Source organism: Rhinoderma darwinii, chromosome 3 (assembly GCF_050947455.1).
Source record: "Rhinoderma darwinii isolate aRhiDar2 chromosome 3, aRhiDar2.hap1, whole genome shotgun sequence".
NCBI lineage: Eukaryota > Metazoa > Chordata > Amphibia > Anura > Rhinodermatidae > Rhinoderma > Rhinoderma darwinii.
Genome location: NC_134689.1, coordinates 7,142,840 through 7,156,041, shown reverse-complemented (window position 1 = coordinate 7,156,041; position 13,202 = coordinate 7,142,840). Strand labels below are relative to the sequence as shown.

General features: G+C 45.9%; 1 protein-coding gene across 3 annotated transcripts in view; it reads left to right on the top strand.

Annotated features, from left to right (window-relative positions):
* The window catches only part of RASSF8 (Ras association domain family member 8), a 62,044-nt gene that overhangs the window by 36,242 nt on the left and 12,600 nt on the right, over positions 1-13,202 (top strand). Inside the window, exons 1-2 of one of the 3 annotated variants that reach the window (XM_075855780.1) lie at positions 7,373-7,455; positions 9,940-10,137. In XM_075855780.1, the coding sequence (XP_075711895.1) occupies positions 10,035-10,137 (103 nt within the window). In that variant the 5' untranslated portion in view covers positions 7,373-7,455; positions 9,940-10,034. Of the gene's footprint in view, positions 1-7,372; positions 7,456-8,755; positions 8,857-9,939; positions 10,138-13,202 lie in introns of those variants that run through there. The other 2 variants (XM_075855781.1, XM_075855779.1) reach the window with 2 other exon arrangements.

Genomic DNA, 13,202 nt, shown 5'->3' with positions numbered 1-13,202 from the left:
GGGGCAGTATTATAGTAGTTATATTCTTGTATATAGGGGCAGTATTATAGTAGTTATATTCTTGTATATAGGGGGCAGTATTATAGTAGTTATATTCTCGTATATAGGGGGCAGTATTATAGTAGTTATATTCTTGTATATAGGGGGCAGTATTATAGTAGTTATATTCTTGTATATAGGGGCAGTATTATAGTAGTTATATTCTTGTATATAGGGGCAGTATTATAGTAGTTATATTCTTGTATATAGGAGGCAGTATTATAGTAGTTATATTCTGGTATGTAGGGGGCAGTATTATAGTAGATATATTCTTGTATATAGGGGCAGTATTATAGTAGTTATATTCTTGTATATAGGAGCAGTATTATAGTAGTTATATTCTTGTATATAGGTAGCAGTATTATAGTAGTTATATTCTTGTATATAGGGGGCAGTATTATAGTAGTTATATTCTTGTATATAGGGAGCAGTATTATAGTAATTATATTCTTGTATATAGGAGCAGTATTATAGTAGTTATATTCCTGTATATAGGGAGCAGTATTATAGTAATTATATTCCTGTATATAGGGAGCAGTATTATAGTAGTTATATTCTTGTATATAGGGGCAGTATGATAGTAGTTATATTCTTGTATATAGGTAGCAGTATTATAGTAGTTATATTCTTGTATATAGGAGCAGTATTATAGTAGTTATATTCTTGTATATAGGGAGCAGTATTATAGTAGTTATATTCTTGGATATAGGAGCAGTATTATAGTAGTTATATTCTTGTATATAGGGGGCAGTATTATAGTAGTTATATTCTTGTATATAGGGGGCAGTATTATAGTAGTTATATTCTTGTATATAGGGGGCAGTATTATAGTAGTTATATTCTTGTATATAGGGAGCAGTATTATAGTAGTTATATTCTTGTATATAGGAGCAGTATTATAGTAGTTATATTCTTGTATATAGGGGCAGTATTATAGTAGTTATATTCTTGTATATAGGAGGCAGTATTATAGTAGTTATATTCTTGTATATAGGGGGCAGTATTATAGTAGTTATATTCTTGTATATAGGGGCAGTATTATAGTAGTTATATTCTTGTATATAGGGGGCAGTATTATAGTAGTTATATTCTTGTATATAGGGGCAGTATTATAGTAGTTATATTCTTGTATATAGGAGCAGTATTATAGTAGTTATATTCTTGTATATAGGGGCAGTATTATAGTAGTTATATTCTTGTATATAGGGGGCAGTATTATAGTAGTTATATTCTCGTATATAGGGGCAGTATTATAGTAGTTATATTCTTGTATATAGGGGGCAGTATTATAGTAGTTATATTCCTGTATATAGGAGCAGTATTATAGTAGTCATATTCTTGTATATAGGAGCAGTATTATAGTAGTTATATTCTTGTATATAGGGAGCAGTATTATAGTAGTTATATTCTTGTATATAGGAGCAGTATTATAGTAGTTATATTCTTGTATATAGGAGCAGTATTATAGTAGTTATATTCTTGTATATAGGGGGCAGTATTATAGTAGTTATATTCCTGTATATAGGAGCAGTATTATAGTAGTCATATTCTTGTATATAGGAGCAGTATTATAGTAGTTATATTCTTGTATATAGGGAGCAGTATTATAGTAGTTATATTCTTGTATATAGGAGCAGTATTATAGTAGTTATATTCTTGTATATAGGAGCAGTATTATAGTAGTTATATTCTTGTATATAGGGAGCAGTATTATAGTAGTTATATTCTTGTATATAGGGGCAGTATTATAGTAGTTATATTCTTGTATATAGGGGCAGTATTATAGTAGTTATATTCTTGTATATAGGGGCAATATTATAGTAGTTATATTCTTGTATATAGGGGGCAGTATTATAGTAGTTATATTCTTGTATATAGGAGCAGTATTATAGTAGTTATATTCTTGTATATAGGAGCAGTATTATAGTAGTTATATTCTTGTATATAGGGTGCAGTATTATAGTAGTTATATTCTTGTATATAGGAGCAGTATTATAGTAGTTATATTCTTGTATATAGGGGGCAGTATTATAGTAGTTCTTAAATATTCTTATATTTCCTCTTTCTGACTCATTGAAATGGGGTTTTGGAGGCGGAAACCGCCTCAAGACGGGTCATGACGCTTCTTTTTACCGCGACGCGTTTTTTTTTACTCGCGGTAAAATATACTCGTCCAACTCCCATTGAAATCAATGGGAGGCATTTTCGGGCGGCTTTTGAGTAGTTTTGCGGCGCGGTTTCCGCGTCAAAAAACTCGTCAACTCCATTTTTGACAGGAAGCGTTGAGGACTCTCTTGGCATGTCACATCTATAGGGCCCTATAGTGAGTGCAGCATATACGCTGAATGTAGGGGAATAGCTCTGAAGCTTTGTGTACGTAGTTCTGGGCGTTCCCTGCCGTTGTACATTGATGTTGTGATACGTTATTCTGCCCCTCACATAATGGGAATTCCAGGCTTTTCCTTGTCTACTTTCCTGCATGGCGTCACTCCCCCCGCGCCCGGCGTCACTCCCCCCGCGCCCGGCGTCACTCCCCCCGCGCCCGGCGTCACTCCCCCCGCGCCCGGCGTCACTCCCCCGCGCCCGGCGTCCCACTAGATGTGCTGAGGCACCGGTTCTGTCTCCGGGTGTCCACCGTTATTCGTGCGGCTCCATAGAGATCGCACAAAGTCTATTTATCTGATACGGGAAAGCTGGGTGACAACCAAAAGGTCTGCTGTTCCCACACAGAAGTACATAGATTTGCCTTTTCAGATCTTTGGGAAAGCTGAATAACATCCACGGTGGGAACTGGAGTTATGTCTTTATTAGTGGTCACCCAGCTTTCCCAGGAACGGTTAACTAGAATTGGTGTCTGCCATAACATTGGTTCTCATCCAGCTTTCCTAGACTCCAGAATAGCAATGACTACTGGCTATGCAGCGGTGGATGTATCACTGAGTTTTACTTTCAGGTCTCTAGGAAAGCTGGGTGGCGACCTCTGTTCTGACAGCATACACAGGCCCAACGAGCCGACCAGCCTTCGCCATTACGAGAGACCCTTTCGCTTTCCACCCCCCCCCCCCCCCCACTCTGCGGATCTCGAGTCCTAACACGTCTGCTGTGATTTGGTTGGGGGAGTATCAGGAACGCAGCGCAGGAGCGAGAGGCGCAGGGTCCCGTGGGCAGGTATCGGGTCTCGGGTGTAAATACAACCTCTGCGCCCCTTATGGCTGCCAATATGGCCTCTGGGAAAGCTGGGTGACGATAAAAAGCTGAAACAAACATCTGTTGGCCAAACATGGCGGCAATTCAGATGTAATCGATGGACAGGACGAGCCTAACGGGACGGGAGCCCCAAACAGAGGACCCCCCTCTCTGATGTCCATTTACACTAATCGGGCGTATAGACGGGTGAGAAATCGCTCCCATTGGTCAGAAGTCTAATAATGGGATTTTCTTTTTCTGTTTTTGAGCAAAAAAAATAGTCTTCTGCAGTTATTTATTCAGCTACGGCCCAGCCATTTATTTTGTACAGAACTTGCATTACATCAGCGTCGTCAACTCTAGTCGCATCCAGAGCTGCTTTCCAATTTCTCCTGGTTTCCTGTTACAAGAGAGCAGTTTAGACTCCGGGAGCTTAGAGGACCGTTATACAGTTAGAGGCTCATCCGCTGACCACCGGATGGAGCTAATCTGCAGTCTGTTTCCAATAACAACCAACAGAATTTTTGAATGCAGCTTTTGGTGTGAATGGAGCATAAAATATAGATCCGTAAAGCGAAGTGGCTGCAAAATTGCACAACTTCTCGTCACTGGGAAATGTTGTTCGTAGTGGAGTTGTGCTTTTGAAGCTGCCAGGACGTGTTTGTGTGATTGGGGGTCTCGTCGTGCCCCCCGTTGTGTAATCCTCGGGGTAAATGATGGTGATTTATGAGGAAGCCTCAGATATTTGATGTATTTGTAATTGATATGGCAGGCAGGGCACACGTGGGCGCCGCTCTCTGGCACTCCCCACAAGAATATTTCTCTGGAATCTTCATTGGCGTAAGAGGTCGGTTCCCGCTGTTCGGACGCTTTTATCCGAGGCTTCTGGTTGCGGTAACATCTGCGGACCCCCCTCCGGCCGGCGTCGACCTGGCGTAAGATGTGTTATTTTCCCCCTGTTTTGACACCGCGCGCTCGTTGGCAGACATGACTATAATTTACTGAAGAGAATATTGATGAAGATCTGAGCGCGATCTCCGCTCCGTGCCAAGGACGCGTTCTGCATTAATGGAAGCTGCTCAGCTCCGGGGTATTGTTTGTAGTAACCTGAGCTGCGTTTCCCGTAAGGTTTCATCGACTCATCGCAATCCATAATCCGAATTTTAAAGAAATTAAATATATTCATCCTGGATTACAGTTCGTTTAGGGGAATGACTGCAGCAGCACAGAGTATTTCAGGAGCGGATCTAGAAGGGTGGGGGTAGTGACCTGTCCAATCATGTGATTGTCGGTGAAGACAGGGCTATATGTACTGAGAGGGGAAAGAATAGGGTCTACCGCAGCACAGAGTATTTCAAAAGAGCAGTGTGCTGAACTTGTGACCTGTCCAGCCATGTGATGACAGGGCTGCATGTGACAGGTTACACTGTCCTATTGAGAGGAGATGTTAGGGGGTTCCTTCTGCAGCACAGAGTATTTCAGGAGATGATGGGGTACTGACCTGTTTACCAGTGATTGCCAGGGAGGACAGGGCTGTATGTGATAAGGGGAAGGGGGGCATAGACGCAAGTGGGAGAATAGACAGAGGTAAAAACAGGGTCTCCAGCAGCACAGAGTATTTCAGGGGAGCAGTGTGCGGATCTTGTGACCTGCCCACTCGTGATAGGGAGGACAGGACTGCGGCTTGTGAGGGCATTGTCATGATTTGAGGGTAAATGTTACATAGTGGAAGAAGCAGGGTCCTCCAGCAGTACAGAGTATTTCAGGAGAGGTGTGTGTCGATGGGGGGATGATCTGTCCACTCTTGCGGTGATATTGAGGACTGGGCTACAAGTGACTGGAACAGTGTCAAGATGAGAGGGGGACAATGGAGAAAAGTGGAAGGTCACAGACTGAAAGTTAAAGGAGAGGAGTGTTCTGTTATCTGTCCACTCATGCAATGATGTTCACGAGGACCCGGCTGCAGCTAATGTGAGTGAAATGGACACAAGACTGAGATCATAAAAACAGCAGGTGCAACAGCAGCACTGAGTATTTCAGGAAATTGGTGTTTTATAGAAGGTTCATTCCCGTAACTGTGACTATTGTCGCGTGTGAGTCTCTTGCTGGGGAGATTATCTCTTCCCCTGGCGGGCCGTGGTGGTGGAGCCCCCGGGTGGTGATCTGGGGTAATCACGCGTCTCACATGGGTTAAAAAGTCTCAAAAACCCTGACCGCTCTTAGACCACATTCACACTGCACTTCAGTCCTGTTTTTACATCCCTCTCCGCAGCGTCCAGATGCTACGTTAGTGTGTGGGATTTGGAGAGATTCAGCATTTAACCCATCGTCTATCACTTAGTCTGGGGAAAAAAGACTCAATTCTGGTTCCCACGGCAACCGACCGAAAAGTGAACGAGCTGTAATTGGGAAAACAAGGAGAGGATGAGATTGACTATAAAGAGGCCATCATGGAAACTCCTCAAATACTCTGTGCTGCGGGAGAGGAGGCAACGGCTTCTGTAATACTCCTCTATAGTCATGGTGCAGATATGCAAATCGGGGCACTAGAAAAGCTGTGTGGCAGCCATATTAGTTCCTGCCCAGCTTTCCCTGAAACACGTATACTTTCTTCCAGAAACAGCGCCACACCTGTCCACAGGTTGTGTGGGGTATTGCAGCTCAGCCCTATTTACTTCAATAGAGCTGAGCTGTAATACCAGACACAACCTATGGACCGGTGTGGCGCTGTTTTTGGAAAAAAGCCACCATGTTTTTCTTATTCCGTTAAGCCGCTGCTTTAGGGTTGATTTTAGGGGACGGGCCCTGGTTATAGAACAGAAGGGGCGACCACGCACCCCCATATGTTGGATTTACGTGACTCCATTCCGGTCAGGTCTCCCCCTCTAACACACATTGGGTTAATGAAACTTTTTTATTGCGTTGTAAAAGTAAACCTAACCGTATATACAGCGGCATATTTTCGTGGGGCGCCACAGCTGAGGAATGTATTTTTATTATCCGACAACTCCTTTATTTCAGCGCGAATCGTCTACGTCGCTGCTCCCATTTTCCCTGTTTAATAAATAGTCCGGGGGTGAGAACGTCGAGTCGATGTCGTACTGATCGGGTTTCATGTTTACATCCATAGCGGACAGGGGATTTATATAAAGAATATACAGTTTAGTTCGAAATATTTAGCTCCTTCGCTATTACATCCTGAAATACTCTGTGCTGCTAGGTACCTTGCTCCACTATGTAACACCTCCCACTTCCCCTCCTCACTTCGACACTGCCCCTCTTCACTAACATTCTCACATGAGTGGCGATCACTGCTCACACATGCACACTCCTCTCCTGAAATACTCTGTGCTGCGGAGGACCCTGATCTTTCCAGTCTGTGATCTCATACTTGTCTAGAATTCCTCTTCCAATGTCAGTGCACTGCCCCGTCACTCAGAGCCCATGAACATCATCATGAGTGGACAGGTCATTGCCCCCCACAAGATACATACTGTCCTGAAATACTCTGTTCTGCTGGGAACCATGCTTCTTCCGTTTTTCTCTTCGTCCGTGACCTTCCATAAAGTCCACATTCATTTATAATGTTTTCCCTGTCCTCACAAGGGTGTGCAGGTCACTGGCCTTGCGCACGATTAGCACTCTCTCCTGAAATAATCTGTGCTGCTGGGCACTCTATCACCTTGACCTCCGTCTTCCTCTCCTCACATCGTGATGCTTCCCCTGTCCCATACGGCCCTGACCTCGCTAACCTCACAGAAGTCATCAGGTCGCTTCTCACACGCCTCTCCTGAAATACTCTGTGCTGCGGGTCTTTGCTATATACGCCGTTCCCTGATATACGCAGGTTCACCAGCGCTCTGGACACTTGAGGTTCGCTGTCGTTTCATCGATCCTATAATGTGATCTGACCAGCGCTGATGATGGCGGCTGCAGTCCGGCCGCCGGCGCAGGATGAATATTTAACGAGCGCTCTTTGTAGAACACGGAGCCTCTGAAGGGATAAACGCGGAATAGAAGTAAACTTTCTCCCATGTGATCCCCTCCCCCGGTTTCCAGCCCCCCCCCCCTTCCTCTCGCTTCCCTGGAATGGTTTCCTGATCGTGACGCTGATCTCTGGACTGTTTGTTTAGGATCCTGGAGCGCCGGATCGAATTGCAAGATGTCAGCAAAGTGAATGCGGGGCGCCTGCACACGGAAACGCCTCACTCCGCCCGCTGCTCTTGGCAGGTAGAAGGCGCTTTAATTTCGTACAGATGGTTCCAATTGGCGCAGGACTTGTTAAATTTGCACAGACTGAAATCTAGGACTTTCATCAGCAGGCCTGCGTTACTTTGTGTTGGGTTTGGACGTACAGGTTTTAGGGGGTCGGGAGGGAGTGCCGGACATGCGAGGCCGACTCCGTGCTCCAACCGCCCCTCTGATACTATTCTGGTCTCGTAACTGTTGGGCTCAATGCACACGATGCGTATTACGTGCGGTTTCCGCAGCGTAGTCCAGGAAATCTCATGTACGCGCTGCCGTATTTTTCAGGACGGAAATTGACCTGTAGTGCGTTTTTTAGAATCCGCGTCGTGTCCATTTATCTTGCGTTTCCGCTTGCGAATTGTATTTGACTAGTGCTGTGGAAAATCGCATGAAAACGCATCAAAACGGAAAAACCGCACCGAAAGACGCACGATTAGGTGCGTCTTCTACCTGCATATTGCTGTCATTTTGGTGCGTATTTTCCGCAGCAAAAAACGCAACTCGTGCATAAAGCCCTAGGTTACATTCGCACCTTGCGGAATTTGATGTGAAAAATCCACGTCAAAACCGCTAGTAAAACTCTACGTAATATTGTGTGTTTTTTTAAATCCGTTTTTAGGTGCAGACTTTACATTTTGATGCGTAAACGGGTGCGGATTTTAATCGTCAAATCTTGGTGCGTTTTTTTTAAATTGACCTCGTACAATTCTGAGACGGAAACGCAAGATAAATTATAAGCTCCGCAACGCAGGTCGATTTACGTGCGGAAAAATTCTGCACCGTCTAGATGCGATTACTTGAGATCTCGTTTATTTTGCTGGCGCTGTAGGGAAATCCGCGCGTAATCCGCATGGTGTGCGTGCGGCCTAAGGTACTATTGTAGCTCTGGCAATACTATTCATGGATCAGGTGGATCAGGATGAGCGGTGCTTTATAGATCCTGCCCTTGCAACTGTTCTGTATCGGTGTGTGATGGCCGCGGTGGGCCCCATCCGGTGATGAAAGCCGCCGCCATTTCCACGGCGACCATTGAAGTCCAATGAGGGAGATTTGGCAGAACCAGTTCAAGGGAAATGTGAACAGTTACCCATAGCAACCAATCCGGGTTTTACTTTCGTTTTCAAAAGGGCCTCTGAAAAATGAGAGCTGAAATCTGATTGGTTGCTATGAACAACTGCTTCACTTTTCCCATGCCAGAACGTGTAATTTGTAGTCGTGCCGAGGGGGGAGGGGGTACCCTATGCTGTCCGTATAATCTAATACGGCGCGCTATATGAACCGTACAATCCCGTTAAGCCGTGACTGTTATCACTGGAGGCTCCTGGGAATGAAGAACGGTTTTTGATCAGAGGGTTTGTTTTTGCCCAGTGCCCCCCTACTGAGGTATATAATACCATCACTGAGAAGACCCCACAAGACTCCAGAGCTTCCTCGGATCTGGCCCGAGCCCAGTGTCCTATCCCTCATTTCTGTGGCCGGCATCCAGCAGGCGTTCCTTTATAATGTCAATGTTTTGAAGACAACTGTGCGATCGCGGGTGGGATGATGGGTCATGGGTGGGGGGATGGGTCGCGGGTGGGATGATGGGTCGCAGGCTGGAGCCTTATCTCACATTTTAAAGTGCTGAAAATATACCGCGCATATCCCTTTAAATAACAAACACACGTAATTTGGTGTTTCTGGGAAAGCTGGGTGACCACCCGATATGGCTGCCACAACCAAGATAATCATCTTTCCCAGATTCCTGTTATGCAGTAACGCAGCCCCCCCCCCCCCTTACATATTGCTGCTTTTAGTGAGCAGATTTGACATTCAGGACCTCAGGAAAGCTGGGTGACCACCCATATGACCGCCATTACAGACTTCTCAGGGGAGTCCGTCACATTTTCCGAGTCTTATTATGCGGTAACGCAGCCCCCGCTTACTTATCACTGCTTAACTAGTAGGATATGCCATTCAGTACTCTGGGAAAGCTGGGTGACACATTCTATAGAAGTCATTGGCGAACAGAACGGTTGCCATCCAGCTTTCCCTCAAACGGTCATTTCTTGGTTACATCTCTTTAGGAGAAACCATCATTGCCTTTCCACAGGACTAGTTACCCAGCTTTTCCTTGTCCTGAATGGTAAAGCTGACCAGTTATCCGGCGATATCACCATGGGTGTTGGATGACTAGGCAGGTCTGCCGTTCAGGAGTCTGGGAGAGCTGGGTTATCATCGTTATACAGTGCGATTCCCCAGGCCGGGGATGGTGTCTGAGGGGGGCGGGGGCCTCATCTGTTCCTCTTGGCGGCCCCGCGTCTCGTGACGGTGGAGCTGCTCCTCGCTTTACTTTGAAGTGCGCCAGATGTTCCTTACATCGTTATTTTGTATTTATTTTATTTTTTTTTAAAAGGAAAAGAACATTTTTAGAAAAAAATCTTCCCATTGTCCGCGGGATTGATCCGTATCTGTTTATTTCTGCAGATTTGGCGTGACGCGGTTTCCTCTCTGTGGAGGCTGAACATGACGTGACGTCTGAAGGAGCGCAGCCCAAAACTCTGCCACCTCTGATCCTCATCATGGAGCTCAAAGTGTGGGTGGACGGGGTCCAGAGAATCGTCTGCGGGGTGACGGAGGCGACCACGTGCCAAGAAGTGGTCATCGCCCTGGCACAGGCCATCGGTGAGTCTGAAGCCGGGACCAAAATAAAAACGGAGCTACAATTGGTTGCTATGGGCAACAAGGCCAGGCTTTCCAGTCAGATCGTTTTTATAAATGAGGCCCATTGAGTCTGTCCGGTTCTATTCATCTGATTATAGTAAGGCCTCATGCACACGGCCGTGCCCGTAATCACGGCCCGCGATTGCCCGTAATCGCCGGCGCATTTTCATGCCGTGCTCCCGTACAAAAGTAGGACATGCTCCGTAATTCTCGGCATGGACACCCTTTTGTAGCGATACGGAAAGGTGTCCGCGGCCAATAAAACCGGTCGTGTGTATGGGGCCTAAAGCTGTGTGGTAACCAAAATGGCCGCCATTTCACAGCTGTTGTTACCCAGATTTTCTAGAGTCGATTTTATTATGATGGACACCCAGACGGACCCCGTTGTAAGTCAATGTGATCCTTCATCCATTGGTGGTATCGGTTGCACGACTGGTCCGGCAAAGCGTTTTGACTTCTGAATGGAAGCCACCATGCGGGTGTGAATAATGTTTTCCTAGTCCTGGAATTTTAGGGGTTAACTTTAAAGCCCGGAGACCCAAGACGATGGACAAAACCTCCGATCCCGAGTCCTGCTGTTATTCCGTATTTTCTGTGGTAAAATGTAAATGGTGGAACGTGCCCAATGGCAGGAGAGGCCGACGGTGTCCACGTTTCCAGCGCGCTGTTCTGCAGCACCTCGCGTGCGCTCGTTCCCTTGCGTTTTTGTACATTTTTTTCGCCTGGCAGAGTTTTTCCAGGTCCAGTCGGAGCGTTTAGTGCGTCACACCTGCTCCCGGAACCTGTCCGTTATATTGCGGGACTCGTCGTGTATTAAAATTTATCAAAAATTAACGCAAAAGAAAAAGTAGTGGAGTGGAGTGATCATCGCCACCGATTAGATTCCCGCTCTGATTTTTCAGAGGCTGTCTGGAAAATGAAAGCAGCTACCTGATTGGTCAACTGCTTCCCGTTTCCTTGATAAGTGGCCCCCCGTTGTATCCGTGAGGTGAATATCGGAGTTCTTCTTCGGTTAGTCCTCATACGCACGAACATATTCCGGATCCGTATCACAAATACGGTGTAAATACATTTCAATAGTATGGAGTGGTTTTCTTTAATTTCAATGGGGTATGCGCCAAAAAAATAAATTGGATGCTTAGAACGGACGGTGTGATCTAGAGGAAAAGATTTTGCTGCGAATAAGTAGCGTTATCCGGGACGGAAAACGTCCTCCATTTCTTAACCTGGCTAGAACAAGACCAAAAAGCAGTTTCCTTCCTTTTTGGCGCTGCTGCGATATGACCTGAATTGAGAGGAGGAGCCTCCTAACAAAAAATGTAAAAGCCGCCCCCCTTCCCCGAAGCTGTATTATGCCCCGCCCTAACTTGGAGAAAGTTACCACCCAGCGCATGTCTGCCCTTTAACCCTTGCGGCAGAGAAGTCCGACATCATCCTAAGGCTGGATCCCTGCTCCGCTCTTTGGGGTCTTTTTTTCAGGCTGCCGTTTCTTTAAATGTAAGCGGCTTGTTTAGAACAGTCCTGCTTACATTAGACTTGGCAGTAATCCCTATTAGGACGTCTCTTTGCCGCCTTAGGACACGTTACCTGCGCAGCTTTTAGAATGACCTCCACAAAAGACTTTTCCATAATCTCGTGACTGCGGGTCACGCTGAGAGAGCGGCGGCGGCGTACGTGTAGCTGCTGATAAAGCTGCGCGGTGCAGACGGTCGGCTCCTGTAATCGCCGGCGACTCAATGTCTCTCTATATAATCCTGCGTTCTTGTCGTGGAGTGCGTATGTCGTGGGTGGAAATCAATCCGTAGAGGATCTCGCCCGTCTTTACCGGAGTCCTGCGGCGTTGCGTGAAATAGTCTCCGGTCTACAATTGCTGGTGAACTAAAGTCCTCATTTGCTACCAACAGTAATTAAAGGAACACTCCAGACAAAACGGATGCTGTGTTAGGCCTAGTATAAGGCCTGAGGGGGCGGAGCATGACACAAAGAACACCAACGAATGTCATGCTCCGCCCACTCAGGCCCTGCACTAGCACAGTGTATATGTTTTGCATGGAGTGTTCCTTTAAACAGATTGTGTGGTTTGACTTTATACATTTATTTTTAGTTTTTTTTCTTTCGACAACATTTTTTTAGTTGCAGTTTATTAAACAATCTTAACAGGATGAAGCAGACGCCAGGCCCATGGGGGAGGGGTGGGTGGGGGATGTGCTCCGATTGCCTCATCTTATAAATGTCACGTCTCTTATTACGCTCCAAACCGCTAAATTGTTCACAGATGTTTTTGGAGCGCAACAACATTGAAACAAACTCCCTGTTTTTATTTGTGATCTTCCTGCTCAGTGATTGGCCGGGTGATGTGAACGCTGCGAACGGCTGAGGAGTTTTTTTTAATCCATGAATAGCAGGAAATTAAGGCTCTGTTCACATCTGCTCGGGGTCCCGTTCTGACGTTCCGTCTGAGGTTTCAGTCAGAACGGGACCCCGAGCAGATGTGAACAGAGCCTAACATGTCCATAAGTGATGACCCAGTTCAAAAAGTCCCTCATGCATAGTATTGTATCATCCAAGGAAATGCCCCAGAGTCACCGTAGTTTTAAAGGGCAGTTCCAGTTTTATTCAGTGGATCAATAAACGTTCCTAAATCTCCTGGTAAAGAAAGATTTACTTTTGTTTTTTAAATATATAACTAGATTTTTTTTTATTTGCCTCGCTCTATTGAAGGGTGGGTTGGGTGGAGGCCTGCTATAACTGCCTGTAAAGGTATGCTGTGACTACTGGGGCAGTGAAGGCAGGACTGCTGTGACTACTGGGGCAGTGAAGGCAGGACTGCTGTGACTACTGGGGCAGTGAAGGCAGGACTGCAGTGACTACTGGGGAAGTGAAGGCAGGACTGCAGTGACTACTGGGGCAGTGAAGGCAGGACTGCAGTGACTACTGGGGCAGTGAAGGCAGGACTGCAGTGACTACTGGGGAAGTGAAGGCAGGACTGCAGTGACTACTGGGGCAGTGAAGGCAGGACTGCAGTG